The sequence below is a fragment of the Heptranchias perlo genome, chromosome 29, assembly GCF_035084215.1.
Source record: "Heptranchias perlo isolate sHepPer1 chromosome 29, sHepPer1.hap1, whole genome shotgun sequence".
NCBI classification, from domain to species: domain Eukaryota; kingdom Metazoa; phylum Chordata; class Chondrichthyes; order Hexanchiformes; family Hexanchidae; genus Heptranchias; species Heptranchias perlo.
This window is the reverse complement of record NC_090353.1, coordinates 5,396,436-5,424,242: the sequence shown is the minus strand read 5'-3', so window position 1 is coordinate 5,424,242 and position 27,807 is coordinate 5,396,436. Positions and strand designations below refer to the sequence as shown.

Here is a 27,807-nt window from a genome sequence, read left to right as displayed (position 1 = left end):
CAATATCATCCCAGAGAGGATAACCAAAGATGTGAGGGACCAGCCCGAAACTTGACCGCCTGTTTCATGGCTGCTGAAGTGCGTGAGTACTTGCAAGGATGTTTCCATCCGTGCCACACAACAGCACCATCCCCACAGGTCTGTCCAAGTTTCAGATCATTACTGACCACTACTATAGTAGCATATGCCGACGGGCTCCCGGCAGGAATCGTACTGCCGAGAGAGCCCATCAGTACAATGGATGGAAATCCAGGACGCTGTTGCAGTATCTGAAGAGGCAACGAGGGATCTTAAAGGGGCAGAAGAGCCCCAAAGAAGGAGAAAAGGAGTTTTTCTGCAATACGGGCTGAGGAGTTGGGAGATCCAAATCTGAGGTGCTAAAGCACCACCTCTGGCAACAAGGTGTAATTACAGTGTGACAAGTTTACATAGGTATTTTCCATTATAATTGTGGACAAAGCAATTTATAATGGGTAAAAGGTGATAGATATGTGTGACAAAAATGTGACAACGGGAAGTAAGGTTTTGTAGACAGGAAGTACATGCAGACATAAGATTTTTAATATTATAGATATGTTAAAATAGAATGTATTTTAAACATAAAAGTTACAAAAAATAAATTGATCAATTTTGCAGCAACCCACTCTTCATTTGACTACAGATGCATATCATTAAAACTTTCCCTTTAAATGGCTGAAACCTGGTTACATAACTTCCTTCAGCCAATCGAAAATGAGAGCGTTGAAGTTTTACTTGGTTACATCATTAGGGCCAAGAGACACGAAAACCTGACTATTTTTCTCAAACAGCTCAAAAATTAAAAAAATTAAAAGTGTCAAGAAAATGTAAGACTCAAGTCACACAGAGTGATGCACTGGTCATACTCGTTAACTGTCACAGCTGGGTAGAGGGGCTCGGTGAATGATTGCTGCTGGAAGGTGTGTAGCAGGGTGAGTCTCCTATCTGACACACTGTAAAACGAGATTACTCCAGCCTCAAAATCCACGTACACTCCCACCCTGGAGGGGTTTCCAGCAGTTACTTTAGTTTTATTCCCATTGTACAGAGCTGTACATGACCCCAGCACTGAGCACAGGCTCCATGATTTTTCGTTCATTCCCAGTGAACACTCAGCTCCCTGTCCCTTCCGGCTCAGGCTCCTGTAACAGACTCCCAGCCTCCAGCAACCTCCTTTCACCTCCGCCTCCCAGTAAGAACGGCCAAAGCTCACACCCTCAGCACACAGGACCTGTGGGAAACAATCAAATCTCTGTGGATTGTTGGAATACTTTTTATTCTGCCTAGTTAACGCTGCGCTCCTGTTACTGTGGGACACGGCGAGTTGAAAATGAGCTGTGACTAGATCCAGAGTCGGTGTCTGTCCATCTGTGAATAAAAGCAGAAATCTGAGTAAATCCCTTTCATTCATTCCTGGGAAATTACTGGAGAGGGTGTGAGTTTATTTACATCTTGTGGGGGGGGGGGGGGGGGGAAGAGTTGCAGAATTTGGGGCCGTTGGCTGATCTCCCAACAACAAAGGATGCTTTGCCGCAGAAGGTACACACATTACAGCTCAACCCTCTAGATGTCTCCCTTCTTCATCTTCCAACCTCACATTACAACGGTCCTGCTTTTAAGCTTAACTAAAAGGGCCATTACATCAGCTCCTCCATGACCTTGTAGACGATGTAGACATAGAAATACGGCAGGGGGACTGTGATATACTCGAACATATTAACATCGAGCGGGACGAGGTATTGGCGGTTTTAGCAGGCCTAAAAATGGATAAATCCCCAGGCCCGGACGAAATGTATCCCAGGCTACTGTGTGAGGCAAAGGAGGAGATTGCGGGGGCTCTGACACATATATTCAGAACCTCTCTGGCCACAGGGGATGTGCCAGAGGACTGGAGAACCGCTAATGTAATACCATTATTCAAGAAGGGGAGTAGGGAAAAACCAGGGAACTACAGGCCAGTGAGCCTAACATCAGTGGTAGGAAAATTATTGGAAAAAATTCTGAAGGACAAAATTAGTCTCCACTTGGAGAAGCAAGGATTAATCAGGGATAGTCAACATGGCTTTGTCAAGGGAAGATCATGTCTGACTAATTTGATTGAATTTTTTGAGGGGGTGACTAGGCGTGTGGATGAGGGTAACGCAGTGGATGTGGTATACATGGATTTCAGTAAGGCCTTCGATAAAGTCCCCCACAGGAGACTGGTCAAGAAGGTACGAGCCCATGGAATCCAGGGTGCCTTGGCACTTTGGATACAAAACTGGCTTAGTGGCAGAAGGCAGAGGGTGATGGTCGAAGGTTGTTTTTGTGACTGGAAGCCTGTGGCCAGTGGGGTACCACAGGGATCGGTGCTGGGTCCCTTGCTGTTTGTGGTCTACATTAATGACTTGGATATGAATGTAAAAGGTATGATCAGTAAGTTCGCTGATGATACAAAGATTGGTAGGGTGGTAAATAGCGAGGAGGATAGCCTCAGTCTGCAGGACGATATAGGTGGGTTGGTCAGATGGGCGGAACAGTGGCAAATGGAATTTAACCCGGAAAAGTGCGAGATGATGCACTTTGGAGGGACTAACAAGGCAAGGGAATACACAATGAATGGGAGGACCCTAGGCAAGACAGAGGGTCAGAGGGATCTTGGTGTGCAAGTTCACAGATCCCTGAAGGCGGCGGAACAGGTAGATAAGGTGGTAAAGAAGGCATATGGGATACTTGCCTTTATTAGCCGAGGCATAGAATATAAGAGCAAGGAGGTTATGATGGAGCTGTATAAAACACTGGTTAGGCCACAGCTGGAGTACTGTGTGCAGTTCTGGTCGCCGCACTACAGGAAGGATGTGATCGCTTTGGAGAGGGTGCAGAGGAGATTCACCAGGATGTTACCAGGGCTGGAGCGCTTCAGCTATGAAGAGAGACTGGGAAGATTGGGTTTGTTTTCCTTGGAGCAGAGGAGGCTGAGGGGGGCATGATTGAGGTGTACAAAATTATGAGGGGCACAGATAGGATGGATACTAAGGAGCTTTTTCCCTTCGTTGAGGGTTCTATAACAAGGGGACATAGATTCAAGGTAAAAGGTGGGAGGTTTAGAGGGGATTTGAGAAAGAACTTTTTCACCCAGAGGGTGGTTGGAGTCTGGAACTCACTGCCTGAAAGGGTTGTGGAGGCAGGAACCCTCACAACATTCAAGAAGCATTTGGATGAGCACTTGAAATGCCATAGCATACAAGGCTACGGACCAAATGCTGGAATATGGGATTAGAGTAGACAGGGCTTGATGGCCGGCGCGGACACGATGGGCCGAAGGGCCTCTATCCGTGCTGTATAACTCTATGACTCTATGAATCTATGACCTTGACTCTTGTCTAATATCTAATACATTAGGTATTATTAGCTCAACATACCAAACACTCAAAAAGGCTCCACAGCACGATCTCAGGACATAACTTAGACTACCTTATCTATTTTCTTGCACAGAAAAGAATAAACATATAGATGTATCCACGAGAAGATTAGAATTATCCAAGGCTATTTTATACGACAGTCGTGGCCTTACAGATATTACCTGTCAGCTACATTTGCAGATTTTTTAATTCTAAGATTTAACTACAGAAAATGGAATTTAATATAATTGAATTATTTTGGTAAAATGATTTCCCTTATTATTTCTCAATCATAAATTCTTAAAGGGACAGCAACAAGTCTGAGGAAGTGGGAAGAGATGTCTGGAGGCAGTTCGGGGGACCAGCAGGGCAGCTTGGTTCTCAGACATGGGCGTGGAGATGCTGGTGGAGCAAACTGAAGACAGAAGGGTCACCGTCTTCCCCATGGATGATCAGTGCGTCTCACAGCGAGTTGGGGAGGGGGCTTGGCAGGAGTGTCACAAAGCCTGTCAATGCCTGAAGCAATTATACCAGGAACTGTACAGAAAGAAATTCAATGACATCAGCAGGTGTTCTAAGGATGACATTTGCTCCCTCCCCCATCATCACATATCTCATTCTTTCTACTCAGACGAGCTGACCCCTATGATCACCTCTTCATAATTTGTCATTCCTTTGTTATTTCCCCCTCATACTTCCACCTACTTCTTGTTAAAGCAAACAGGGTTCTAGGTTGTATTCACAGGACAATTCAATGCAAAACTAAGCCTACCATTTTGTCCTTGTATAAGACCCTGGTTAGGCCTCACTTATACTGTGTCCAGTTTTTGGTCTCTTCACAATGTGGGTGATATTGAGGCTTTCGAAAGGGTGCAGAGGAGGACAACAAGATTAATTTCCAGTTTAAAATACCTTAGTTACACAGATAGGCACAAAGAGCTGGGTGTCTATCCTTTAGAGAAGCATAGACTTGGGCGATTTGTACGAGATTTATAAAATAACGAAGGGACTAGACTGTGTTCATGTAGACCGATTATTTCAACTGAATAGGTTAGGGAGAACCAGGGACCACAGACTCTCATTCCTTATGAAGAGAACACCGTCAAAATCTTATGTCACCGTGACAATAGAACATGGTGACGCTGGAGGATTGGTCCCAGATAATGGTTTGTGGCCAACTCTTCCATCTCTTCTCTCCTCATGCATCACTCCTTCCCTTTTGGGGGTGACTGTTCAGCTCATGAACATGCCGACTTTGGCCTCGCATGCACAGTGATATGACATATGCTTGCCATCCAAGTATCGTTCTCACCCTAGCCCACTCCTTGTAAGGGAATATCTCTTGCAATAAGGGTTTTTTTTAAATGTAGATTAAGGATTTTAAAATGTATTAGAAGTTTAGGTTAAGTTACTGAATTTATTCAGTCATCTATCCAGCATTTAGTGTTTATCTAACAGAGACTCAGTATTTTTCCACCACGAGCAGACAGATCGGCCCCATTCCACATAGTGTGTGGAAGGCATCCCTTGAATTCTAAGATGTGCTAATTTTGGAGATTAGCAGGGACAATGGAAAAGCATAAAGTAGCAGACCGACCAGCCCCGAACTACATCAAGCACCTGGGCTGTGTTTAAGGCATCTTATGTTCCTTTGAAATGCCTGCCAGGGATTAGCAGTTAGACAAACAAGATGGTCATTATCTGTTGAAGGGAGATGAAATTGGGGAGGTGCTAACCACAACAATTTTGATGGCTCAGGGGTCGGGTTCCTAAAAGGGGTGTATATGGACCCAGTACAATCCAACATCCAGCATAGAGAAGGGAGACAGTTCAGCGTGAAGGAAGAAGGCAAACAATTCAAGGCAATGACAAAGTTACAATCTCCACCCACAGGACAACGGGGTAATATGATTCCCCGTTCTTTGATAATTACCGCTTAAATACTTGCATGTATTAATCCTTGCTTTTGTTCAAATAAAAGGTCATTACTCGAACCAGTTGGTGTCAGGTTGAAATAGTCTTACTTCCTCTTTCCCTAAGTCGGACAAATGACTTGGATATGAGGACTAGAGAGAGAGAGATCAGGAAAACCCTGATCAAGATGCACTGTCACTCAATCGTACCCTGCCAAGCACTAGCTCAGAAATAGGCACCCTGCTTGACTTTGTGGCATAGAGAGAAATGCACCAGATGATGGCCAGAGAATAACTGAAGTGGGAAAGAGGTGGTAGCAAAGGGCAAAGGGCAGAGGGTCACATCCTTGCCTCAGAAGATCTTTTCTGAGCATCAGTGTGGCCAAGATCCCCCACCCCCTACACCCCCTCCCCACACCCATTTCAGAGCCTTAAGAAAAAAGTCTTGATTTCCTTTTTGGGACTCTTCTGCATGCTTTAACTGCCCAACTGCCTCTTTGGATGCTGCAGCACTGGCCCCGTTATACCACCACCTGGACTGACCTCTTCCACTGCAGCAGGCTCCCTCTTGTGCCCAGGATCTCACTGGAAGCCCATCCAGCATTCAAGATGATCTCGCCCCACCGACCCAGGAAAATGGGTCGGGGTTACAGCAGGGTCATAGGTCACAGTGGCGGGCGTGGCTGCTCCTTTGCTGCGAAGAGCCCCGTTATGTCCAGTTTTGGGTAGCTTACTTCAGGCCATGGAGAGGGTGCAGAAGAGATTCACTAAGATGATACCAGGGATGAGAGGCTTTAGTTATGAGGAGAGACTCGGGCTCTTTTCCTTAGAACAAAGAGGAGATTTGATCGAGGTGTTCAAAATTATGAGGTTTTGATAAGGTAAATTGGGAAAAACTATTTCCACTGGAAGGTGAGTTACCAAATAAAGGCCATGAATTTAACATTATGACCAAAGGAACAAAGGGAGAGGTTAGGAGAATTTGTTTGATGCAGGAGGCTATTGGGTGATGGAATGCCATACCAGAAGCAGAGATGGAAGCAGAGTCCTGAATAACTTTTAAAAGGGAAGTGGATAAATAGTTGAAACATAAAAAAATTAAAGGATATGGGGAAAAGGCAGAAGAATGGCAGACTAAGTGGATAGAGAGCCAGTCACGGGCAGTGGGCCAAGTGGCCTCCTTGTGTGATATAAAATTCTATGAGTCGTTGAGTATATTCAAGACTGAGATCGATGGATAATTGGACACTAAGGGAATCAAGGAATATGGGGATAGGAGGGGAAAGTGGAGTTGAGATAGAAGATCAACTATTGAATGGCGCAGCACACTCGAGGGGCTGTATGGTCTACTCCTGCTCCTATTTCTTAGATTCTTATGATACCGTGATTCAAAAAGGACATCAGTCACTTGCTTGATATGTGGATGAACTGCAGATTGACTGATATTACTGATGTCCCCTGTCGGAGCCTGGGTGTATCCGGAGGCAAAAAAGTTCAGGGCTTCAACAACCTTGACTGAAACAGGCATGGCCGTGTTTGACCCAGCATTGGCTGCAGGTCTTTTTTGGAGTCGGTGACACATGTCTATCACTGCCTCCTTGGAGAATTGTAACTTCCTCACGCACAGCTCCTCGCGTAGGTTCAGGTTTGTACTTCTGGGGCTGTAGGCTTGGGTGGAAGGATAAGGGCATGTGCGATCAGGACTCCTGATCGTTCACCTGAGGAAGGAGGTAGCCTCCGAAAGCTTGTGAATTTAAAATAAAATTGCTGGACTATAACTTGGTGTTGTAAAATTGTTTACAATTGTCAAACCTGAAAATGGGCAGTAAGGAGACAAAAATTGGCACCTTGGTGTTAAAGTGCAATTTTCTGCATCTTACAATCTGTCTCGGGTACAGCGGAGCCCAGTCTAACTGTGATTCCCATCAGGGTGTGTGAGTTGGTTTCTCTGTGTGCAGTTAGTTACATGGAAATTAAACAGGTGCTGTAACCACAGACTAACCTTATTATGGATTATAGAACATACTGATCTGGAATGCATCCAGCAGTGATGTTTGCAAGTCTGCAACTTCCCCAGCACATCATCCTGTAATTAACTGGTATCATTGCACAGATTAGTGCAAGTATTGTAAACCAGGATCCATGATAGTATTGCTTTAGTACTTACACAGTAAGACCGTGATATCTCTGTCCCTCTCCACCCGTTCCTGCAGCCACTGTTCCAGCTCCTGGAGTTTTGTTGCATCTAGGCCCGGAGATGGGAGTGATGGGATTGGTTTCGATAAGTCACTCAATCTGATGAATCACACAAACACATTTAAAAGGCTGTGAGCTTTTGAGGAATGCAACAGAGATCGGCCTTTACTGGCAGAAGTTACAACAGTACTTCAGAATTACTTTTGAAGTGGCAGCCAATTTGCACACAGCAAGCTCCCACAAACAGCAATGTGACAATGAGCATCTACGTATTTCACCACTACTCTCTGTTTCCTGTCCCTTAGTCAATTCTGTATCCATGTTGCTACTGCCCCCTTTATTCCATGGGCCGCAATCTTGATGATAAGCCTACCATGTGGCACTTTATCAAACGTCTTTTGAAAGTCCATATACACCACATCAACTGCATTGCCCTCATCTACCCTCTCTGTTAACTCTTATCAGGTTAGCTAAACACGATTTGCTTTTAACAAATCCATGCTTCTTTCCCTAATCAATCCACACTTGTCCAAGCGACTGTTAATTCTGTCCCGGATTATCATTTCCATAAGTTTCCCCACCACTGAGGTTAAACTGACTGGCCTATAGTTGCTGGATTTATCCTTACACCTTTTTTTGAAGAAGGGTGTAACATTTGCAATTCTCCAGTCCTCTGGCACCACCCCCATATCTCTGGATGTTTGAACATTATGGCCAGTACCTCCGCAATTTCCACCCTGAAATAATTTCAGTGGGCGCCCGGTAGAGAGGAGCATACGTCAAAGCACACGTGCCTGAGTTAGAAGGTCATGGTTCAAGCCCCGCATCAAGACTTGAGCACACAATCTACGCTGACACTCTAGTGTCGTACTGAGGGAGTGCTGCACAGTCGGAGGTGGCAGCCAATTTGCACACAGCAAACTCCCACAAACAGCAATGTGATAATGAGCATCTACTTTCTGTTTCCTGTCCCTTAGTCAATTCTGTATCCATGTTGCTACTGCCCCCTTTATTCCATGGGCCGCAATCTTGATGATAAGCCTACCATGTGGCACTTTATCAAACGTCTTTTGAAAGTCCATATGCACCACATCAACTGCTGGATGCATTCCAGATCAGTGTGTTCTATAATCCATAATAAGGTTAGTCTGTGGTTACAGCACCTGTTTAATTTCCTTGTAACTAACTGCACACTGAGAAACGAACTCACACACCAGGATGGGAATTGCAGTTAGACCGGGCTCCGCTGTACCCGAGACAGATTGTAAGATGCAGAAAATTGCACTTTAACAGAGAAATTAAACCGAGGCCCTGTCTGCCCTCTTAGGTGGATGTAAACGGTCCCATGGCAGTATTGGAGAGGAGTAGGGGAGTTCTCCCCAGTGTCCTGGCCAATATTTATCCCTCAACCAACATCACTAAATCTGATTAACTCGTCACTTGTCTCATTTGTGGATCGAGGGACATTGCTGTGTTCAGACTGCCTGTCTCATTTGCCTATGTGACAACAGTGATTGTATTTCAAAAGTGATTCATTGGCTGTGAGGTACTTATGGATGTCCCGAGGATGTGAAAGGTGTTTTATAAATCCAAATTCTTTCTTCTTATCAAATAAATCAGCACAGTCCAGACATAGAACCTGGGACATTTCTGAGCTATTTTCTCCAATCTCATCCCTTTCCTTTCTCCATATTCCTTGTCAAATACTTATCCAATTTCCTTTTAAATTATGTTATAGTCTCTGCCTCAGTAGCCCCAGTGGTAAAGCATTCCATGTTCTAATAACTCTCTGTAATAAAAAATTCTTCTAACTTCTCTCTTCATTCTTCTCATGATAACCCTGGGTTTATGCCCCTTGTCACTAATTCGCCGACAATCTTTCACTGTTTCACTCTGGTAAAACCTTTCATAATCTTGAACACCTCCATTTGATCTTCCCATGTATCCTTTCTGTTCCAGTGAGAAAAGTCCCAAAGTAGGAGCCTTTTGTAATAACTATAACCTCTCACTCCTGATACTATTCTAGTGGGCCCTCACCTCCAATATCCTTCCGATAATGGCATGTCCAGAACTGCATACAATATTCCAACTATGGACTTAGCCAATGTCATGCACAAATTCAACATCTCTGTATATTTTTATTAAACCAACTGCGCTGGTTATAAACCCAGATCTCAGAAGTAAAAGGACAATGCATCACTTGTTCATGCAGCCAACTCCTCTTTTCTCTGATCTCAGCCAGTCTCTGCATTGGTTAAAATCTCCCTTGGATATCCTTATATCAAATTCTGGGTCTCTCTCTCTGCTGCGAATACCTTGCCTGATTCTTACCGCCAGTAGATGCTGGATCATGTCCCCTTGCCCCAATATATCGGGTTCATATTCAACAGCCATGTCAGATAAAGTATAGAAATGGAGCTGACCAAAGGCCGATATCAGTTCAATGTGGGTGCAACCAGTTTCTGGCCACGTGCTACTTGATATTATCGCCCAACATGTTCAATTAAAAAAAAATAGGAAGCAATATGCTACTTACCTGGCGGCTTCAGAATTAAACACCTGGAATAAAATACAAATGGAAAGAAGTATCAAAATAGAAACTGCACTGAATAAAAGTGTTAAAGAGAAATAATAGCTTCAGTGGACCTTTGCATTTTTTATTGAGACCAAAGTGAAGAGCAAGACTCACAATGTAGCCTGAAAACAGTAAGGGAGCAGACGAGATAAATCTGGGAACGCCAAGCATGGGTTTTAAAAGTTCGTAGATTTTAGGAGCAAGGGAAGATAGAAGACAGAAGAAGGTAAGGGATCCAACAGCGTTGAGATCCTAGGAAAAGATCAAGAAATTACAGCACAAAGAGGAGGCCATTCTGCTCAACGGACCTGGGCTAGATTTTCCTTCGAGTGGGTGGCATAAATGTAAGTAGGTTTGTGACTTAAATTGTGATCTCACAGGTTTAAAAATAAGCCACAGGCTGCAGGCATTGAAGATGTGTATTAAAGCCAGGCCAGCCAATTTGTGGAATGTCATGGCTCACCGCCCACTTCAAATGGAGACAATGATAGTCCATTGACTCATCTCAGATTCATTAAGCCATGATGGTCCCTTTTCATTTTCGGTCTGAATTTCCGCATAATTGTCCCAATCTCTTGCTATACCTTTAGCGGAATTCCGGGAGAAAAGGCACAAATGGCCGTTTTCAGCCATTGATTTTCTGGGGTTCTAGCCAATCACTTGCCGGAGATCCACTGCAGTAATTCCAGGCATTTGAGACTAGCAGGAGACGATCTCACGGACAGAGGAAAGGTAGTTGGTTTGGTTGACGGGCCAATTGATGAATCGCTGAATGGGGAATACGTCAGAGGAACACAGAAAACAAAGGACAAAGGGTCACACGGGCAGTCAGACTGCTTGGTCTGGGGAGGAAGCCTGGACTCACGAGGGGAACTCGATCAGCTCAAGCTTAATGCCAGTGGGGAACAGAAGGCTGACCAGGTTGTGTTGAGTAAGAATATTAAAAGGGACAGTGTGGCATATTTTTATTATTTTACTTGCTGTCAAAGAAGGTTCTGTACTCAGTCTAATCAAGGTGAGATTTGATTACAATTGTTACCCTGTACATTCACTCATTGTCTATAAATAAAGCAGCTTAACGATTCGTATCTGTTCTCATCTCACCAGGTGTTTTTGGTCTATCTTCAGAAAGATTGGAGCAGCCATGTGAAAGACATGATATCCAATTCAGCTCACAAGGGGGCCCTATTGTTAAACCTCCATGTTACACTATTGTATAATTAGATATTGAACAGTACGGGTACACTCCTGAACGTAGATGCTCAGACCGCTCACTGCATTGCTGTACCTGAAAGATTATCTAAGGCAGACTGCTGTAAGAATCAGGAATTTAAGATTGAGTTAGTTGGAGGCCATGCCACCGAGGTTGTGTATGGTACACTGGAGGGATCGGGCTTGATGAGCTAACGTTTCTTACAATCAACCTCGTCATTCTGTATCACATTAAGATTTCTAACAGGTACAATCCTTTTGGTCTCTGATCAGCATTCCCTGGTTAATGCTGGTATATTTGCATATTGTGCTATGATCTGAGGTGGAACTGCCTATAGTGGAAATATCCCACTCGGCCCACATGCAACATGAAATGTAGAGAAAAATATTTTCACAGATGTTGAGAGAGAATAGTTATACACTTTTAGAAAGGTGCGAACATGGGTCGGTGCTCAAAATAGTTAAAGGAATAACTTTTAATTGGCTGACTTGTCACTCTTCAGATAGACAATCCTATTTCATTTAATTTTCTGTACAGAAGCAGCAATTGTTACCTGTATAAAGATGATGTCTTTCTCCTTGGAGACATTATTCTGATCGTTCAAATATTTCCTGAAATCTCTTGCTTTGGCGTTAAGTTTTCTGATCTGGGCATCAATCTCTGCAATTACACGATTCTCCTCTCTGTCCAGATATTCAAAAACTTCTCTTTCCTCATTTTCAATCTGCTTCCTCAGTGCATCACTCTTCTTCTTTATTTTAATTTTCTTTTGTTTTATCTCATCCTTTGGAAGGAGAAATGCATCAAACTGTAAATCAATCCCCTCCTCTAGGCACTGTGGGTGCATAATTGGGCCGTGTAGCACCCATTGTCTCGGCGCTACACGGCCTCTCCGACATCCAAGATGGCGTCTCGGATGCACACGCACGTTTCCAGCGTGACGTGCGCCAGACGCCATCTTGGCATAGGAGTTTGCGCAGGCGCAGATAACGCATGCTGGAATCATGTGAAGTAGGGAGAAAATGGCTTCAATCAGTGTGCAACGCTGATTTAAAGTGATAGACACCATTTTGGCACTTGGCGCTCAACTCAATGCACAGTCTTAACCCCAACCATTTGAACGTGTCTTGGAGTGCCTGGAGGACCCCCCCACCAGCGCTATTTAAAGGGACCATGCAGGATTTACAGATTAGTGGCTGGATTATTGCTTCTGGCTGCCGAGACATTTGTAACTGTTTCTGGAGGTCTCCTAGACTTCAATACTAGGACGCAGGGACATAGCCTGACATTTAGAGCCAGGACATGCAGGAGTGAAGTTAGGAAATGCTTCTACACGCAAGGGGTGGGAGATGTTTGGAGCGCTCTTCTGCAGACGGCAGTTCAATGAAGAAAGTTAAATCTGAGATCGATAGATTTCTGTGAATCAAGGGTATTAAGGGATATATGGAGTTAGGTCCCAGGTCCACCATGATCTCATTGAATGGTGGAACAGGCTCGAGGGGCTAAATGCCACTGCCACTTGTTGCCTCTAGATATGCGCCACCTTCTCCTGCAAGAAAGCGGGACGTGTGTCTGGGTGATGTGCCTGTCGTGGTTGAATAGCTGCCAGTGTGTGTGGCCTGTGAGTTGTGGGTGGGCAGCTTGAAACAGTAGTAATGTGTAAGGGTGAGAGGAAGCATCTGATTGGAAGAGTTGAGTACTGATGGAAAGAGTTTATTGGTATGTGGGTGATGGGGGTGTAGTGTGTGGTGCAGTTGGTAGGAGACGCCACTCGACAGTTGGCCTCACTCACCTTGCCCACTCATGTCAAAGCATTGAACTTCTTCCTACACTGCATCCATGTTCATGATGCTGTGCGCCTGGCATTGACTTCGTCCCCCGTTGCCTCCCACTGCCTTTTGTATATGTCCGGAGGGCCTCTTGCCTCCCCCCAACCCCCCTGCGGATATAGGATGTCCCTCCTTCTGTCCTCCTCTTGCACCAAGGCCTCTAGTGCATCAGCAGAGAACCTTGGTGCATGCACTCTCGCAGGCCTGGTACCAACTCAGATTGGGAGATTGGTGAGGTCTGGCATGCAGATTGGAGGATGTGAGATTTAGTAGTGCACAACCTTTATTCAATGTTTTACATAACTCATCAGTGTGTAAACATAGGGATGGGACCTGCATCTGTATTTTATGTGTGTGATGTCTGATCTCCGTTCAGACTCCGTGCAGACAGTGGACTGTTATTTTCAACAAATAACAGGTACCATCTACCTTTAAGAGATTCTAAGAAACATCCTCCCTTTAAGATATTGAGTTCCCTCTGGTGGTGGAAAATGTGAATTGCATTGATTCCACGTGCAAGGCCTGGAAATGAATGCTGATTACAGGTAAGTCCTCGGGTGGGTCGAAACTTGCAGGGGCCATTGGGCGCGGGGTAATAGCACATCACGCTACCTACGCCCAAAAACGGCCCCTATCGAATTTTTCCCCCTGTGTCTCTCCAAAGCACTCATCATCATCACGGTCTTCAAATGGTATTGGTCGAATTGCCCTCCTGTTGCTGGGTTAATGGTGGGGCAGGACTTCCGTCCATCCACATGACTCCACCACTAACCCACCGAACCCTCCTCCCGGGCCTCTCCTTAGCTATGGGACAGATTAGGAATGGAAATACACTGGTCACCGTTGTTGGGAGGGAGGGACATTAAGTGCTGGTGTAGCCTTTAAAAAGGTAGATAAAGGGGGGCATCAGTTTCTCAGCAGCAAGAAGTCCAACTGCTAGAATGTCAGAAAGGGCAGCAGCCTTGGCGGGGGGGAGCTGGGAGGGACCATCAGATTCACAGATGTACCCATGGAAGTGTTGCTGACTGAATTCAGGGCGAGAAGGGATCGACTGTTGGCCACTGAGGGCAGGAAGCTCCATAATTGGGTGATTCAGCGTGTCTGGAGGGAGGTGGTAGAGGCAGTCAGTGCAACCTCCATCATCTCAGGAACTGCCACATAGGGCAGAGAGAGGGTCAATGATCTCTCAAGGGTGTCCATTAATACAGCTGTGGCCACTCATACAGTCTTGGCCACTCATACAGCCTTCACTCACCTCCTTACCTCTTGTACTCTGTTCACTGTCAACGCCTGGGTGTCAGGGGAACTCACTATGCAAAGGGCGACCTCTGTAAACTCTCAAACATCATCTGAACTCACAACCACCCTGTCACTCACACAGGCTGCCACAAGGAGTTCTGCTGGTCTTGAGGAACACTTAGTTTAGAGACAATGCACCTACATGTCTTATCATCATGGAATGCATACACTCATATTGGGAAGGATATCCCTTCACATTCCTTTAACTATGTCTTCTATCTCCACAAAAGAAACGGTGACCTACAATCAGCAATAGCAAACTACAATTGGAGAGGAACACTAAAACTGAAACCTGAATGGCCACATGAACAAAAAACTCTGCAAGCAATAGGCAGAGAAACAGAAGAGACTGTGGGAGATGGCAAGGTTGGAGGCAAGAGAAGGTTGGTAAAGGCAGGCCAAGGCTCCTCATTAGTGTCAGTTGCATGTGCTTTCTCAAAGTATTGCAATACCCTTACACTCAGCTGCCATTTCTTCAAGGGAAAATGTCACTGTGTGCACAACTAAACAAGCTTTTCTGTGTTTCATAGGATGTGCTGTGGGGGAAGGGGCTCACCACTCCCACAACTACCAGGCACTTCCAGAGTGGCTGCTGCCACTTCCACATCTGCAATTCCTTCCACTTCATCACCAACTCTGTCATTGCATCTTACCTGCACAAGTGCTAGCACTGAGACACCCACTTGGAAGGAAGTAGCTGGTGAGTCAGAAGGGTTTTCAGTGGGTGAATCACTGAACACTAGTGAGAGTGAGGACCTGGGAGTGGAAGAGGGGGATTGCCGTTCCTCCACGGTGGTGTGGGGGAGGGAGGAATGACTGCCCTCGACTAAGGAGCCTAGGAAACCAAATCTCAGGGGCCCAGTCTTCCAAAGAACTACGATTAGGGAGCATTGATCTCGTGTAGGCAGTGGAGACGGTTTCCACGCATATGGTTGAGATAATGGAGATAAGGGATGAGTTCACTACCCTTATCTGCAACACATTGCAGGAAGTTTCCCATGACATTCAAAACACCCTGGAGAGAGGGACAGTCTGAGAGATTGCTGCAGCATCAAGGAGGCAGGAGGAGGTAACAAGACGATGGTAGCTTCCAGTGGCAGGAACCACTGTATCAAAAAATGCTTTGAGGGTCAGTCTGAATTTGGCATTGTCACAGGGCTTGCAAGACTTGATTGGGACTATTTGGAACATAACGATATTGACCAGTAGCACCTCTGTGCACGTGCCCTGCACTATTAGGCTACAAGGCGTAGTCACAGATGCCGCTATCTCGCCAGAGAGTGACGCTGAACATGCATCGTTAAGGCCCCTTCCAATGCCTGCACAAGGGAGCTTCAAACATGGACCAGTCACTCCTTGACACTGCAAGAGAAAGGCTTCCAGAAGCTGATCCGAGACAACTGCTTCACTGAGACGAGAAGCACTCTAAGGCCTCTAAGGCTCCAGAGGAACCATCCCAGCCACCAACCGCTCAATATCATCACACTCAGGGAGCACCTTGTAGAAGTACCAGACTAGGAGCTTGTGCAACTGAGGTTGACAAGGTGTTAACAAGTCATTGTAGATCATAAAATCATAAAATGGTTGCAGCACAGAAGGAGGCCATTCGGCCCATCAAGCCCGTGCCGGCTCTTTGTAAAAGCAATCCAGTTAGTCCCATTCCCCCACTCTTTCCCCGTAGCCCTGCAAATTTTTTTCCCTTCAAATATTTATCCAATTCCTTTTTGAAAGCCACGAATGAATCTGCTTCCACCATATTTTCAGGCAGCGCATTCCAGATCATAACTACTCGCCCCGTAAAAATGTTTTTCCTCATGTTGTCTTTGGTTCTTTTGCCAATCATCGTAAATCTATGTCCTTTGGCTCTCGATCCTTCCGCCAATGGGAACAGTCTGTCTTTATTTTATCTAAACTCCTTGTGATTTTGAACACCTCTATCAAATCTCCTCTTAACTTTCTCTGCTCTAAGGAGAACAGCCCCAGCTTCTCCAGTCTATCCACGTAATTGAAGTCCCTCATCCCTGGAACCATTCTAGTAAATCTTTTATGAACCCTCTCTAAGGCCTTCACATCCTTCCTAAAGTGTGGTGCCCAGAATTGGACACAATACTCCAGTTGTGGCCAAACCAGTGTTTTATAAAGATTCAACATAACTTCCTTGCTTTTGTACTCTATGCCTCTATTTATAAAGCCCAGAATCCCGTATGCTTTTTTAACCGCTTTCTCAACGTGCCCTGCCACCTTCAATCATTTGTGCACATATACCCCCAGATCTCTCTATTCCTGCACCCCCTTTAAAATTGTACCATTTACTTTATATTGCCTCTCCTCATCCTTCCTGCCAAAATGTCTCACTTCGACCTTCTTTGCGTTAAATGCCATCTGTCACCAGCCTGTCTCTATCCTTTTGCAGTCTATTACTATCCTCCTCATTGTTTACCACACTTCCAAGTTTTGTGTCATCTGTAAATTTTGAAATTGTGCCATGTACCCCTAAGTCCAAGTCATTAATATATATCAAAAAAAGCAGTGGTCCCAGCACTGACCTCTGGGGAACTGTACATCTTCCTCCAGTCCGAAAAACAACCGTTCACCATTACTCTCTGTTTCCGCGTGTAGATCTCCTTTTTGGTCCCTAATCGGTCCCACCCCTCCCCTTACTACCCATTTACTATTTACATGCCTATAAAAGACTTTTGGATTCCCCTTTATGTTACCCACCAGTCTATTCTCACACTCTCTCTTTGCTCCTCTTATTTCGTTTTTCACTTCTCCTCTTACTTTCTATATTCAGCCTGGTTCTCACTTGTGTTATCAACCTGACATCTGTCATACATCCCCTTTTTCTGCTTCATCTTACTTTCTATCTCTTTTGTCATCCAGGGAGCTCTGTCTTTAGTTGCCCTACCGTTCACTTAAACTGTCACTTAGAAAGGCACGGACTAATCAAGGACAGTCAGCACAGATTTGTTGGGGGGAGATCTGACTAACTTGATTGAATTTTTCGAGGAGGTGACAAGGAGGATCGATGAGGGTAGTGCAATTGATGTAGTCTACATGGATTTTAGCAAGGCTTTTGACAATGTCCCACATGGCAGATTGTTCAAAAAAATAAAAGCCCATGGGATCCAAGGGTCTGTGGCAAATTCAATCCAAAATTGGCTCAGTGGCAGGAAGCAAAGGGTAATGGTTGACGGGTGTTTTTGCGACTGGAAGGCTGTTTCCAGTGGGGAGCCGCAGGGCTCGGTACTGGGTCCTTTGCTTTTTGTGGTATACATTAATGATTTGGACTTAAACGTAGGGGGCATGATTAATAAATTTGCGGATGACACAAAGATAGGCCGTGCGGTTGATAGTGAGGAGGAAAGCTGTAGACTGCAGGAAGATATCAATGGATAGGCAGAAAAGTGGCAAATGGAGTTCAATCCGGAGAAGTGTGAGGTAATGCATTTGGGAAGAGCAAACAAGGCAAGGGAATACACAATAAATGGGAGGATACTGAGAGGTATAGAGGAAGTGAGGGACCTTGGAATGCATGTCCACAGATCCCTGAAGGTAGCAGGACAGGTAGATAAGGTGGTTAAGAAGGCATATGGAATGCTTTCCTTTATTAGCCGAGGCATAGAATATAAAAGCAGGGATGTTATGTTGGAACTGTATAAAACACTAGTTTTTCTTTTATTCATTCATGGGATGTGGGCGTTGCTGGCAAGGCCAGCATTTAGTGCCCATCCCTAATTGCCCTTGAGAAGGTGGTGGTGAGCCGCTTTCTTGAACCACTGCAGTCCGTGTGGTGAAGGTTCTCCCACAGTGCTGTTAGGAAGGGAGTTCCAGGATTTAGACCCAGCGACGATGAAGGAACGGCGATATATTTCCAAGTCGGGATGGTGTGTGACTTGGAGGGGAACGTGCAGGTGGTGTTGTTCCCATGTGCCTGCTGCTCTTGTCCTTCTAGGTGGTAGAGGTCGCGGGTTTGGGAGGTGCTGTCGAAGAAGCCTTGGCGAGTTGCTGGAGTGCATCCTGTGGATGGTTCACACTGCAGCCACTGTGCGCCGGTGGTGAAGGGAGTGAATGTTTAGGGTGGTGGATGGGGTGCCAATCAAGCGGGCTGCTTTGTCCTGGATGATGTCGAGCTTCTTGAGTGTTGTTGGAGCTGCACTCATCCAGGCAAGTGGAGAATATTTAGGCCACAGCTTGAGTACTGCGCACAGTTCTGGTCACCACATTACAGGAAGGACGTAATTGCACTAGAGAGGATGCAGATGAGATTTACGAGGATGTTGCCAGGACTGGAGAATTTTAGCTCTGATGACAGGTTGGATAGGCTGGGGTTGTTTTCCTTGGAACAGGGCAGGGGAGTTCTCCCCGGTGTCCTGGCCAATACTTATCCGTCAACCAATATCACTGATTATCTGGTCATTTATCACATTGCTGTTTGTGGGACCTTGCTGTGTGCAAATTGGCTGTCGTGTTTCCTACATTACAACAGTGACTACACTTCAAAAGTACTTCATTGGGCGTAAAGCATTTAGGGACATTCTGAGGTTATGAAACGCATTATATAAATGCAAGCCTCTTTCTTTCTTGCTGGATGCCATTAGTGACTGTAAATGGTGATGACACCCGACTGTGGCCTATTACTTGGGCCATTAATACCAACGTGCAATTACCAAAAGTTTCACAAATCTGCTAGGACATCTGACCTTTAGAAGAATCTCCCATGGTGCATCACAATTCACAGAATCGAATGCCTTTGAGACTCTGATGCTTTTCTCTACACTTCTCCTGGATTCGGCGGGCTGAGAAAATCATGTCAGATGTTCCGCAACCAGTCTGAAAGCCCCATTGGCTTGCTGGGAGAAATTCTCCCACTTATTGTTTGTTTAGTCAGCAGAATATGATGCGGGCAAGAATTCTACCTGCTTTGTCTCTCCAATAGACTTCTGAGGCAGCGATGTGCAAAAAAGTCTAAATAAGACATTCTTGATCTGTAAACCATGTTGAGTTGTGTGTAGGGAACATGTGTCTTATATGATAACATTCTAAGTGCCTCCCATGCAACCTCTTCCATCTCTTTCTTCTACTCTTCATAACATACGGATGGAAGGATTCTCATTGGGAAATTGATGTCCTCATTGCAAAACTGTATTTTCTGCAGAGCTGACTAAACAGGACGGGAAAAGTCCTGACAGAACCCCCAGAGCACCAAACAGCTAAAGTCGATATGCAAGCAAAGTAAGACAAATTGTCAACTCCAGTAAACAAGATGGCCTCCTCGATGGGTTATTCACCTCAGGAATACTGCTCTGCAGCTCATACCCCCATTTACAGAGTGCCTGTAATAATCTGGGTTGGGTTTGGGGTTGAAGTGGGGGTGGAGGGAGGTAACCACGACCACTTGACCCCATTTAAATGTGTAAGGACGGTCTACCAGTGGCCCTTAAAGAAATGTCCCGTGTCCTGGACAACCACGGGTGCAGGAAGTGTCGCCAGCTGGAGGAGCGCGAGCTCCGGGTTTCGGAGCTTGAGCAGCAGCTGGCGTCACTACAGTGCATCCGCGAGGCTGAGAGCTACGTGGATAGCATGTTTCAGGAGGTGGTCACCCCATAGCTTAAGAGAATGCAGGCAGAGAGGGACTGGGTGACCACCAGACAGACAAGGAGGACCAGGCAGGTAGTGCAGGGGTCCCCTGAGGGCATCTCGCTCTCTAAACAGTATTCAGTTCTGAAAACTGGTGAGGGAGAGGGTTCCTCTGTGGAGTGCAGCCAGAGCCAAGACCATAGCACCATGGGTGGCTCAGCTGTACAGGGGGGAGGAGAAAGGTGGTCGGGAGAGCAATAGTGATAGGGGATTCAATAGTTAGGGGAGCAGACAGGTGTTTCTGCGGCCGCAGACGTGATTCCAGGATGGTATGTTACCTCCCTGGTGCCAGAGTCAAGGATGTCACTGGGCGGCTGCAGAACATTCTGGAGGGGGAGGGTGAATAGCCAGAGGTCATGGTCCATGTCAGTACCAACGACATAGGTAGGAAGAGGGATGAGGTCCTGCAGGCAGAGTTTAAGGAGTTAGGAAAGAGTTTAACATACAGGATCTCAAAGGTAGTAATCTCTGGATTACTCCCGGTGCCACGCACTAGTGAGTATAGAAATAGGAGGATAGGGTAGATGAATGTGTGGCTGGAGAGATGGTGCAGGAGGGAGGGCTTTAGGTTCCTGGGGCAGTGGGACCAGTTCTGGGGGAGGTGGGACCAATGTCCTCGTGGGAAGGTTCGCTGGTGCTGTGGGGGAGGGTTTAAACTAATTTGGCAGGGGAAGGGGCACCAGGATGTGGTGTTGGAAAGGGGAAACAAGGGGCACTAACGATCAGGAGAGAAGGATAGCCCTAGAGTAAGAAATAGTGAGGTATTAGGTGAGATCAGACTAAGAGAGCTTAAAAGAAAGTCTAAGACGGGTTTGCAGTGCATGTGTTTAAACCCACGGAGAGTGGTAAACAAGATTGGTGAGCTGCAGGCATCATTAGCCACATGGGAGTATGATGTCATGGTGATAACGGAGACCTGGCTCAAAAAAGGGAAGGATTGGGTACTAAATATTCCTGGATATTCAGGAAAGAAAGAGAAGGAAAAAAAGGAGGGGGAGCTGGTGGCAGTATTGATTAAGGAGAATATTGCAGTGCTGGAGAGAGAGGATTTCCTGGAGGGGCCAAGGACAGAATCTATTTGGTTAGAGTTAAGGAACAATAGAGGTGCCATTACACTACTGGGGGTAGTCTATAGGCCATCAACTGGTGGGAAGAATATAGAGGGGAAAATTTGCAGGGACATTACAGAGAGGTGCAAAAGCTATAGAGTAATGATAACTGGGGACTTCAACTATCCTAATATAGACTGGGATAACAATAATAATATAAGGGGCAAAGAGGGGGAGGAATTTTTGAAATGTGTTCAGGATAACTTTCTCGAGCAGTACGTTTCCGGCCCAACGAGGAAGGAGGCATTGCTGGACTTGGTTCTAGGGAATGAGGTGGGCCAAGTGGAGCAAGTGTCAGTGGGGGAGCATTTAGGGAGCAGTGATCAAAGTCTCATAAGGTTTAGAATAGCAATGGAAAAGGACACAGACCACTCTAAAGTAAAAATACTCAATTGGAGGAGGGCCAATTTCAATGGGATGAGAACAGATCTGGCCCGGGTAAATTGGAATCAAAGATTGGCAGGCAAAACTATAATTGAACAGTAGGCGCCTTTAAAGAGATGATTCGGGTACAGACAAGGTACATTCCAACGAGGGAGAAAGGTAGGGCAACTGAATCCAGAGCTCCCTGGATGACAAAGGAGATAGAGAGCAAGATGAAGCAGAAAAAAGGGGCATATGACAGGTGTCAGGTTGATAACACAAGTGAGAACCAGGCAGAATATAGAAAGTTCAGAGGGGAAGTGAAAAAGGAAATAACAGGGGCAAAGAGAGAGTATGAGAATAGACTGGCAGTCAACATAAAAGGGAATCCAAAAGTCTTCTACAGGCATGTAAACAGTAAACGGGTAGTAAGAGGAGGGGTGGGGCAGATTAGGGACCCTAAAAGAGATCTACTCGTGGAGGCAGTGGGCTTGGCTGAAGTACTAAATGAATAATTTGCATCTGTCTTTACCAAGGAAGAAGATGCTGCCAGAGGCTCAGTAAAGGAAGATATAGTTAAGATACTGGTTGGGCTTGAGTACTGGGCAGAGTTCTGGTCACCACATTACAGGAAGGATGTAAAGTTAGGCCACAGCTTGAATAATGCGCACAGTTCTGGTCACCACATTACAGGAAGGATGTAATTGCACTAGAGAGGGTGCAGAGGAGATTTACGAGGATGTTGCCAGAACTGGAGAATTTTAGCTATGATAACAGATTGGATAGGCTGGGGTTGTTTTCCTTGGAACAGAGGAGGCTGAGGGGTGATTTGATTGAGGTGTACGAAATTATGAGAGGCCTAGATAGAGCGTATAGGAAGGACCTATTTCCCTTAGCGGAGGGGTCAATAACCAGGGGGCATAGATTTAAAGTGATTGGAAGAAGGATTAGAGTGGAAATGAGGAAAAGTTTTTCACCCAGAGGGTGGTGGGGGTCTGGAACTCACTGCCTGAGAGAGTGGGAGAGGAAGAAACCCTCAACTCATTTTTTAAAAAAATACCTGGATGTGCACCTGAAGAGCCGTGACCTGCAGGACTACGGACCAAATGTGGGAAAATGGGATTAGGCTGGGTGGCTCGTTTCTCAGCCGGTGCAGACACGATGGGCCGAATGGCCTCCTTCTGAGCCGTAAATTTTCTATGATTTCTATGATTCTATGGGCTAAAAATCGAAAAAGAAGAGGTACTAGAAAGGCTAGCTGTATTTAAAGTAGATAAGTCACCTGGTCCGGATGGGATGCATCCTAGGACACTGAGGGAAGTAAGGGGGGAAATTGTGGAGGTACTGGCCATAATCTTCCAGACATCCCTAGATACAGGGGTGGTGCCAGAGGACTGGAGAATTGCAAATGTTACGCCCTTATTCAAAAAAGGGTGTAAAAATACACCCAGTCAGTTTAACCTCGGTGGTGGGGATACTTTTGGAAACGATAATCCGGGACAGAATTAACAGTCACTTGGACTAGTGTGAATTGATTAGGCACGGATTTGTTAAATGCAAATTGTGTTTAACCAACTTAATGTGGTAACATAGAGAGTAGATGTGGGCAATGCAGTTGATGCGGTGTATATGGATTTTCAAAAAGCATTTGATAAAATGCCACATGGTAGGCTTGTTATTAAGATTGCGGCCCATGGAATAAAGGGGGCAGTAGCAATGTGAATACAGAATTGGCTAAATGACAGGAAACAGAGAGTAGTGGTGAACGGTTGTTTTTCGGACTGGAGGGAGGTGTACGGTGGTCTCCAGGGGTCGGTGCTGGGACTACTATTTTTCTTGATATATATTAATGACTTGGACTTGGGAGTACAGGGCACAATTTCAAAATTTGGAGATGACAGAAAATTTGGAAGGGTAGTGAACAGTGAGGAGGATAGTGATAGACTTCAAGAGGATACAGACAGGCTGGTGGCATGAGCGGACACGCGGCAGATGAAGTTTAACATAGAAAAATGCGAGGTGATGCATTTCGGTAAGAAAAATGAGGAGAGGCAATATAAACTAGAGGGCACAATTCTAAAAGGGGTAGAGGAACAGAGGGATCTGGGGGTATATGTGCACAAATCGTTGAAGGTGGCAGGGCAGGTTGAGAAAGCGGTTAAAAAAGCACACGGGGTCCTGGGCTTTATAAATAGAGGCATAGAGTACAAAAGCAAGGAAGTCATGATGAATCTTTATAAAACACTGGTTCAGTCGCAACTGGAGTATTTTGTCCAGTTCTGGGCACCGCACTTTAGGAAGGATGTGAAGGCCTTAGAGAGGGCGCAGAGGAGATTTACTAGAATGATTCCAGGGATGAGGGACTTATGTGGATAGACTGGAGAAGCTGGGATTGTTCTCCTTGGAACAGAGAAGGTTGAGAGGAGATTTGATAGAGGTATTCAAAATCATGAGCGTTATCGACGGAGTAGATAGAGAGAAGCTGTTCCCATTGGCAGAAGGATCAAAAACCAGAGGGCATAGATTTAAGGTGATTGGCAAAAGAACCAAAGGTAACATGAGGAAAAACTTTTTTAGACAGCGAGTGGTTGGGATCTAGAATGCACTGCCCGAGGGGGTGATGGAGGCAGATTCAATCATGGCCTTCAAAAGGGAACTGGATAAGTACTTGAAACGAAAAAATGTACAGGGCTACAGGGATAGAGTGGGGGAGTGGGACTAGCTGGATTGCTCGTGCATAGAGCCAGCACGGACTCGACGGGCCGTATCACCTCCTTCCATGCTGTAACTTGCGACTCTGTGATTCTATAATGCGGCTATTTCTAGAGGATTGTTCTATAGGTCCCATTTGCCCCAAAACCACTCAAAAACTGGCAGTAAATTAAAGGACGATCCAGCCCTTGGTCTCTGATTTGTTAAAAATTCATTCTCAGAATGTGGGCATCACTGGCAAGTCTGGCATTTACCAACTAGAGAACAGGCGACCCTAGACTGGGTATTGTGCAATGAGAAAGGATTAATTGACAATCTTGTTGTGCGGGATCCCTTAGGGAAGAGCGACCATAACATGATAGAATTCCTCATTAAGATGGAGAGTGAAGTAGTTGAATCTGAAACTAGGTCCTGAATCTAAATAAAGGAAATTATGAAAGTACGAGGTGCGAGTTGGCTATGATAGATTGGGGAACTTTACTAAAAGGGATGACGGTGGATAGACAATGGCTAATATTTAAAGAACGTATGCAGAAAATACAACAATTATTCATTCCTGTCTGGCACAAAAATAAAACAGGAAAGGTGGCTCAACCGTGGCTTACAAAAGAAATTAGGGATAGTATTAGATCCAAAGAGGAGGCATATAAAATTGCCAGAAAAAGCGGCAAGCCTGAGGATTGGGAGCAGTTTAGAATTCAGCAAAGGAGGACAAAGAGATTGATTAAGAGGGGAAAAATAGAATATGAGAGTAAATTAGCAGTGAATATAAAAACTGACTGTAAAAGCTTCTATAAATATGTCAAGAGAAAAAGATTAGTGAAGACAAATGTTGGTCCCTTACAGTCAGAAATGGGGGAAATTATAATGGGGAACAAAGAAATGGCAGAACAATTAAAAACATACTTTGGTTCTGTCTTCACAAAGGAGGACACAAATAACCTCCCAGAAATGTTAGGGAACCAAGGATCTAGTGAGAGGGAGGAACTGAAGGAAACCAGTATTAGTAAAAAAAAATAATGCTATGGAAATTAATGGGGCTAAAGGCTGACAAATCCCCAGGGCCTGATAATCTACATACCAGAGTACTAAAGGAAGTGGCCCTGGAAATAGTGGATGCATTGGTGATCATCTTCCAAAATTCGATAGGCTCTGGAACAGTTCCTACTGATTGGAGGGTGGTAAATGTAACCCCACTATTTATGTAAGGAGGGAGAGAAAAAAACAGGGAATTACAGACCAGTTAGCCTAACATCAGTAGTGGGGAAAATGCTAGAGTCTATTATAAAAGATGTGATAACAGAACACTTGGAAGGCATTAACGGGATTGGACAAAGTCAGCATGGGTTTATGAAAGGGAAATCATGCTTAACAAATCTACTGGAGTTTTTTCAGGATGTAACTAGTAGAATAGATAGGGGAGAACCAGTGGATGTGGTGTATTTGGATTTTCAGAAGACTTTTGATAAGGTCCCACACAAGAGGTTAGTATGCAAAATTAAAGCACATGGGATTAGGGGGAATATACTGGCATGGATTGAGAATTGGTTGACAGACAGGAAACAGAAAGCAGGAATAAACAGGTCTTTTTCCGGATGGCAGGCAGTGACTAGTGGGGTACCACAGGGATCAGTGCTTGGGCCCCAGTTATTCACAATATATATCAATGATTTGGATGAGGGAACTAAATGTAACATTTCCAAGTTTGCAGACGACACAAAGCTGGGGTGGAATGTGAGCAGTGAGGAGGATGCAAAGAGGCTCCAATGTGATTTAGACAAGTTGGGTGAGTGGGCAAGAACATGGCAGATGAAGTATAACGTGGATAAATGTGAGGTTATCCACTTTGGTTGTAAAAACAGAAAGGCAGATTATTATCTGAATGGTGATAGATTGGGAAAAGGGGAGGTGCAACAAGACCTGGGTGTCCTTGTACACCAGTCGCTGGAAGCGAGCATTCAGGTGCAGCAAGCAGTTAGGAAGGCGAATGGTATGTTGGCCTTCATTGCAAGAGGATTTGTATACAGGAGCAGGGATGTCTTACTGCAGTTATACAGGGCCTTGGTGAGACCACATCTGGAGTATTGTGTGCAATTTTGGTCTCCTTATCTGAGGAAGGATGTCCTTGCCATGGAGGGAGTGCAACGAAGGTTTACCAGACTGATTCCTGGGATGGTAGGACTGATGTATGAGGAGAAATTGGGTCGACTAGGCCTATATTCACTACAGTTTAGAAGAATGAGGTGATCTCGTTGAAACATATAAAATTCTAACAGGACTAGACAGACTAGATGCAGGGAGGATGTTCCCGATGGCTGGGGAGTCCAGAACCAGGGGTCACAGTCTCAGGATACGGGGTATGCCATTTAGAACCGAGATGAGGAGAAATTTCTTCACTCAGAGGGTGGTGAACCTGTGGAATTCTCTACCACAGAAGGCAGTGGAGGCCAAGTCATTAGATGTATTCAAGAAGGAGATAGATATATTTCTTAATGCTAAAGGGATCAAGGGATATGGGGAAAAAGCAGGAACAGGGTACTGAGTTAGATGATCAGCCATGATTATTTTGAGTGGCAGAGCAGGCCCGAAGGGCCGAATGGCCTACTCTTGCTCCTATTTTCTATGTTTCTATGTTATTGCCCACCCTAGTTGCCCTGAGAAGGTGGTGGTGGGCCTTATAATGGTTTGATACAACTGAGTGGCTTGCTAGGCTACTTAGAGAAGGCAGTTAAGAGTTGGCAGTTGGTGTGGAACTGGAGTCACATATAGGCAAGACCAGGTAAGGATGGCAGGTTTCCTTCCTTAAATAACATTAGTGAACCAGTTGGGTTTTTACAACAATCTGACAGCTTCATGGTCACTTTTACTGATACTAGCTTTTTATTTCAAGATTTTTTTAAAACTGAATGCAAATTCTCAAACTATCATGGTGGAATTTGAATTCACCTTCTCTCGATTACTGGTCCCGTAGCATAGCCATTACACTACTGTACCCAGCACTTGTCAGCCATGGCACAGTGGGTAGCACTCTCACCGCTGAGTCAGAAGGTTGTTGTAGGTTCAAGTCCCACTCCAGAGACTTGAGCACATAATCCAGGCTGACACTCAATGCAATACGAGCGAGCGCTGCACTGTCGGAGATGCCATTTTTCGGACGAGGGCCTTTAATGCCTCTCATATGGACGCAAAAGATCCCGCAGCACTATTTCGAAGAAGAGCAGGGGAGTTCTCCAAGGTGTCCTGGCCAATATTTATCTAGAGTGTCTATTGACACCACTGTGCCAGCCAATGAGTTGGAGGTGAGGTGGGACTTACAGCAAATGGCATATTTTACAGCAAACAATGTCAATTTACAGAGTCTATTTAAAAAGAGTCTGCACGAACTGCTGCAAACACAATTCATGACCGAAACTGCAGCAACATCTCCTGATAAAAGCATAGTGATTTCTCCAGCAAAATGTAGAGAGTGGAGGATAGTTACATAATACAAATTATGTTAGTAAAATCGGTCCCAGTTATTCACAGCAGTGCGGTCTCCAGGCGTGATTGACATGGCAATT

The 27,807-nt window shown here is 45.2% G+C and overlaps 1 protein-coding gene across 1 annotated transcript in view; it reads right to left on the bottom strand.

Annotated features, from left to right (window-relative positions):
- Positions 1-548: 548 nt before the first annotated feature.
- The window catches only part of LOC137299342 (E3 ubiquitin/ISG15 ligase TRIM25-like), a 29,517-nt gene continuing 2,258 nt past the window's right edge, over positions 549-27,807 (bottom strand). The window contains exons 3-6 of the mRNA XM_067968016.1: positions 11,849-12,079; positions 10,044-10,066; positions 7,479-7,606; positions 549-1,386 (exon numbers count right to left, since the gene is read on the bottom strand). Of these exons, the coding sequence (XP_067824117.1) occupies positions 836-1,386; positions 7,479-7,606; positions 10,044-10,066; positions 11,849-12,079 (933 nt within the window). The 3' untranslated portion in view covers positions 549-835. The remainder of the gene's footprint in view (positions 1,387-7,478; positions 7,607-10,043; positions 10,067-11,848; positions 12,080-27,807) is intronic.